Raw genomic sequence first — 6,000 nt, forward strand, 5'->3', positions numbered from 1 at the left:
GTCACGCTGGACAGAAGATCCCATGTCCTGTGGGGTGCAGGAGCATCAGCCTGTGCCTTGGGGCTGGTGGCCATCACAGGTGACCCTGGTGAAGCCGTGGAAGAGTCACCTTCACAAGGGAGGTGAAGGAAGCCCAGGCAGCGGAACAGATAAAGACGATGAAAGAAGCAACAAAGAGTATAAACAAGGGAAAGAATACCTTAGCCCTGCAGTTACAGTAGACCTGCATGAACATGGGCAATTAAAAAAAAATAAAAATAGTGGAATAGTGGTGTGGAAGGAGACCATGTTCTTAGCAGCCTGGAGCTGGTGTTGGGAGCTGAGGTCTTTGCAACATCATTTGTTGGGTGAGCTGTTGGGCACATACCCCTCCTGCTCCGAGAGTCCTGCCTAACTCTTCTTTTATCCTTGTGGGGTTTTTTTTTCCTTTTTTTTTTTCATTTTGCCATCGTATTTCCCACCGGAAGCAACAGTCAGGTTGTGAAAAGGGAGGGAAGAAGGTGAATAGCCAGAACTCGTTAGTCCCATAATTAAAGTTAAAAGGTCCCAGGTTTAACCACAGGTAACTGTAGCCACAAACCTTCATAGTCATGCTTGTTTTTTTCTAGAAAATTTGATGGTAACTTTTCTGAAATTATGACCGCAGTATCTGCATTGTCACCATTTAATTGAGGTGTCTGCTCAGTGTCTTGCAGTATTTGCTGTGCAATCCTGTATTTGCCCTTTTGCATTGTAAATTTTGTGAAGCAGAGAATGTGTTTCTCCACGCATGTTTCTGTGGCTAGACTAATAGTGGATTTGCTGACAGTACTAAAAAATAAATAAATATCTTTCTTCTTAGTGCTCAATGGCCAAAGTCAGCAGAAATCAGTCCAGTACAGTGAAGATGAAGGAACGAGTTACAGGATCTTTGTAACCACTGCTGTTTCCTAGCTGGATCCATTTGAAAGCAGCAGTTATCATCCTTGGACAAAACCCAGTCTATTTACTTATACATCGGTGTTTGTCTCCTCTTTTTTGCAGGTACTTGAGAGGTTACAGCAAAGAGGGTTTGAGATTGTTGGCTCATGTGGAGGTGGCGTGGACTCTTCCCAATTCAGTGAATACGTACTGAGACGAGAACTCAGAAGGACATCTCGTGCACCCTCTGTCATTCGAATAAAGCAAGAGCCTCTGGACTAAAATGGACATGTTTCTTTATGACGAAAAAAAAAGGAAAAGAGAAAAAAAGGGGGACGTTTCATGTGCAGTTTGGACTCCAAACAAATCCTGGAACTAAAATCGAATAAAAGACACATTTATATCAAATATAGAGACCACACCTGAATTCATATGGGAACATTTGGAATAGTAGTAATAATAATAATAACCTCAAGGTATAAAAGAAAAGACACACACACACACACACACATATATATTAAAAATATGTATGTATATGTATGTATGTACATATATATATGTATATATATGTCAAAGGGTAGGAAATGCAACAACAAAACAGTGGTAGATGAGGTTGGTGCTCTGATGGCCATTAAGTGTCCTAGGCCTTACTGGGGCCCACTTAACGGTGTACAAGCCATTACCATTGGGGGATACATCGACTACTCTTCACCCATTTTCCATTGCCAAACAGCCATCCACTTTTTAATGTGTACACACCTTGACTCAACTTTATTTGCATATGGAGGTTTATGGTCTTTTTTAGAGGTGGATGGGCAGGTGTTCAGGAGACGACCATCCATTGCATTGGAAAGCTAGTTGACTGAAATTTTTAATGTAGTTTGTACAGAAGTCGCACACTTTTTGTCTGCCCTCACAGATGTGAAAGGTTAACTTTTCTTTTGAATGAGGATTTTTGTCGTTTTTGTTTTGTTTTGTGTTTTTTCAAAGGGGGCCAGAATAATTAATATTTGGTAGAGATGCTCTGGTTTGAATCTGCTGCTTTCCTACAATTTTTTCAAATTTTATAATGTATTAAATAACAATAAACTCTGTTTAAAATACTGAGGGTCTGATTTAAGCCAACAGGAGCAGAGAGGTGGGATTTAGCTCACTGCACTCCAGTGCACGGAGTGGCGGCCACTCCGGCAGGCAGTGGGCAGGCAGCGCTGCCCACACACGGTGGAGTGAGTTAAAGGCAGCAGACGCCGTTGCGCGATCTGTCTGGTGTGCTGCACGTTGCTGGTCTTCCTTCAGCGCTATCCTTTTTAAGCTTTGTCCCTGTTTGAAGAGGGGCTGTTGGTCAGGCTTAAAAATGACACCAGCTCAGCCCAGGGAAACCTGTCAAAAAATGGCACCTGGTTCTGTAACCTTCAATGTCACAGTGAATAGTTGCATCCTTCCCTCTTGACTAAGGAGTTGGCAGCTCCAACTCTCCAAGCCCTTGCCCTACTGTGTGTTAGTCAGCCTGTTTGTTTTTAATGTCGTTTATTTCCCTTCTAAAGCTAGTGTTGTTCTGCCTAGAGAGTGAGATGGTCAACCCCTTGTGCTACACCATTGGCTGCATTGCTCTTGGTAGCAGGCAGTAAGCTGATGTCCTGCATTAGATGTCCTGCGAGTTGTTCTCTTGCAGAGTCTTACCGAGGCCACCTCTGCAGCTTGGTTCGGGCCGGTGAGATTTTGCAAAGGCGCCACATCATGATAACACTGCACAGATTTGTTCACGGGTTGATGCTTTCACCACCTAAGATGCACCAGCAACTGCCACCTTTCCTCCAAAGTATCTTTTTATGCAATATTCCAGAATATGACTGTGTATTCATCCTAGTATGGAAGTTTCTATCAACGCAATGGTGCCAGTGTTCCATTCATTTTGGTGACACTTTGCTATTTATTTAAGAAAAGAAAAAAGAGAAATTGTTAAATACATGTAACAAGGTTTTTAATATAGTCTGATAATGAAAAAAAAAAAAAAGCTTTCTGTTTTTTATTAAAAGATGCCCTCTGACATCTTTTAATAACTTTCTGCCAGCACATATCAATGGTTTTGAAATTACTGAAATGTGGAAATGGGTGAGGGAGGGGGCTCTGAAAATTAAGGTTCATTAGCAGGTTATTAGATCTTCAATGTGATGCTGATCTGTCTATTCACAGTACTGAAACAGCTGCCTCATTGAAAATGCTTGTTTTCAATTAGCAGCAAGTAGTCCTCTTAGAAAATAAACAAATGCTTGCTCTTACTGCCCACAATTTGGTTGTTAGTTTGCAAAGAATTTGGAAAGCTAAAACCCTGGGAAATAAATATTTTTAACAGATCTTCAAACTCTTGGAAGTGGTATGAAATTTGTGATGTCAAAAAAGATGCCAGTCCCCATGGGTTGAGGGTATGTGGGTACCAGTGTAAGGCGACGTGATGTTTCAGAGACTGTTTGCTGCAGAAACCCTCCCTGTGCTTCCAGGTGGAGCCTCACTTTCTGGGACCTCCACAGTGTACCTGGGGATATGTTTACACTGTCTGTTAAGCCCAAAGGTACTCTCACGTCCAGACCTGTCCTGCAAGCCACGGTGTTTACGTACAGGCATATGCTCCGGTGCAGGCTGGAGCCAGGGGTGCTGCAGCTCCGCTCCCTGCTGCTTGGCCAGCAGGTACCCCAAGCCTGCCTGGCCAGGAGCATCAGCAGCCTCAAGATTTGTCCCCCGGCACTGGCAGTGCCCACACCACCCACAGCCTTTGCGTAGGCTGGGTGTGGAGGCCAAGGAACTTTGCCGCTAATGCTTTTTGTTGTGTTGCTCCCAAAGCCAGCAGGTTGTGCTCAGCTGGTGGTTTTGCTTGCCCAGCGCATACCCCTCTGACTCAACGACACCGAGGATACCTCTGTGCTCCTCCCAAGTCCCCAGCTGGCTGACCACCCTCCCACCGAGCCTGTGTTCGTTGTTGATGGAGTCAAAAAATCACTTCGAGACCCCGAATGTAAATGTCTCTGCCATTATGATGTAGTCATGGAGTAAGAGGTCATGAATAAACAAAGCAATGGCTGATGAAAAATATATGCAGGAATAAGCTAGAGAGCAAATGAGATTAGTCCTGTTTGCAACTGAGGCTTGTAACCGTGTGTTTTTAAAATGTTCTTTAGAAAAGCTGATCAGCAGACAAATGAGCAATATATCCAGGAAGGGGAGAGTGGGGAGAACCAAGAAGGACCAGATTATGGTCAGCTCGTTTCTGGAGGTTAGTAATTTTGACATGTACAATAGCTTAAATTTATCTAATTTTGTATTAAAAAGTATGACTGCATTTCATGCTATCAGTGGTACTGTATTTAATAACAAGAGGAAGAGCTGCAGTGAACAGTAGCTGCCAATATTGTACTTCAGCAACTTGGTTAAGCCGATGCCAGGAGAGCTGCTGTGGACATGCAGAGATTGCAGATGCCACCTAACACCCCTTCCCACAACGAGACGCAGGCAGAGGACCTGGGTCTTCACCTTTTCTTTTGGTAATGTGAACACTGGATTGCTGTAATAACCGCGATCCCAGGGTTTAGTTCTTCCTCTGTCGCCTCCCTAGCAGCTACATAATGTAAGTATGGATCCTGGCACGCTTGGATGAACCTTTGAACAGCGGGTGTCCCATTGAAGACTGAGTTAATTAACCCTGTGCTGGAGAAGGTGAAGTCCTGCTTAGTCACTAGGTTAATCTGTCTTTCCAGAAGCACTACTTGTAAGTATATGCTGATGATTTATTCTTTCTCCAGGTAGTCTGGCCCGGTGAATGTTTTTCCTCTTCATTGCCACGTGTCCAGAAGAAAACTGATCATTTCATTGCTTAACTGGCACAAGCAGGTGCTTGTGATGTTTTGATGCTTTTTGATACCCAGTAGAATCCATGACGAAATCCAGTGGGGACAACGTACTACCCTCTGAAAACATGAAAGTTGAGCCACCCATTCAGTTATTTTTCTTTATGCTAAACAGGCACTCATTTCAATTTGAAGAGAAACATTTTGTTCGTGAGTGTAATTTTTTGCAGCAACCTTTAAAAATTGATTGCTATACTAATTACAGGGTTTTTACTGTCACCCAAATGACTTGTCAAGTGTTATTTTTCTTTAATGTTCAATTTTTTGGGGACTTGGGGGAGGAAGGGTTTGATTTTGGGGGGTGAGAAAAGAATTTTTATTGACCAATGGTCGGTTTTTCAGAGAAATAAAAACATTTATTTCCATCTGTCATTTCTTGACTGCGGAATTCTATATTATGAATTATTTCTAGGGACAACTGGTATTTGTATGTCGGCATTCATGCTGCCTGAGGTTTATTTACAGTGGAAATGAAACCAAGACATCCTTAGGGCTGTAGACCAGTTGCTTTTTCTCAGACTTCAGTTTGAGTAGTTTATTATTTCTTGAGGGTCTGGAGGGATCGCCACCACCAAAAATCAATACGTTGTATCAGGTCTCTGTGTTGGCTTTGGCTACTACCGTGTTGATGTGGTTATTGAAGACCCCAAAACTGACTTAGCATTTGGGATCCTCTATTTGACATGGAAACCTCTAAAATTGTATTCGTACTCTTGCAAAAAAAGATGCAGGCACATAGTACAAAGGTTCATCCCCTTGTAAGCTGAGCTAGCTCTGCTAGTAGTAACCAGCATGCTAACATCGATGCTGGGGGGAAACACTAGTGCCTACCTGCTGAAGCATCTTCTGTTTGTGCAGATGAGCTCCAGAAATGGAAGTGTCCTCTGACAGATGGGGGAAAAGTCCACTTTTTTCTTGAATCCGCGATTTTTTTTTACATTTGTTGACTAAGGGCTTATATACGTTACTGAGCTCTGTGACCCTAAAATAATGAAAAGCATATTATTTTTTAGCTAATGTCAGATATTATGGGCCACATCCCATCTTCTGCCCTCTGTATTCATGGTGAACTTGCCTCACACCCAAGTTATGAGCAGAATTACAGATTAGTGTAATTCAGGGATTATGAGAAGAGGCATGGCCTGGTGATCGGCTCTCAGTATCATTGCATCAACAGCAACAGTATGTCATCTCTGTTGCT

At 42.8% G+C, this 6,000-nt stretch overlaps 1 protein-coding gene across 1 annotated transcript in view; it reads left to right on the forward strand.

Moving 5' to 3' along the window:
* Positions 1-5,171, forward strand: part of KCTD1 (potassium channel tetramerization domain containing 1) — a 72,600-nt gene extending 67,429 nt beyond the window's left edge. The window contains 1 exon segment of the mRNA XM_056332183.1: positions 1,024-5,171. Coding sequence (XP_056188158.1) covers positions 1,024-1,182 — 159 coding nt within the window. The 3' untranslated portion in view covers positions 1,183-5,171.
* The last annotated feature ends 829 nt before the right edge of the window (positions 5,172-6,000 follow it).

The sequence above is a fragment of the Falco biarmicus genome, chromosome 3 (genome assembly GCF_023638135.1).
Source record: "Falco biarmicus isolate bFalBia1 chromosome 3, bFalBia1.pri, whole genome shotgun sequence".
NCBI classification, from domain to species: Eukaryota; Metazoa; Chordata; class Aves; order Falconiformes; family Falconidae; genus Falco; species Falco biarmicus.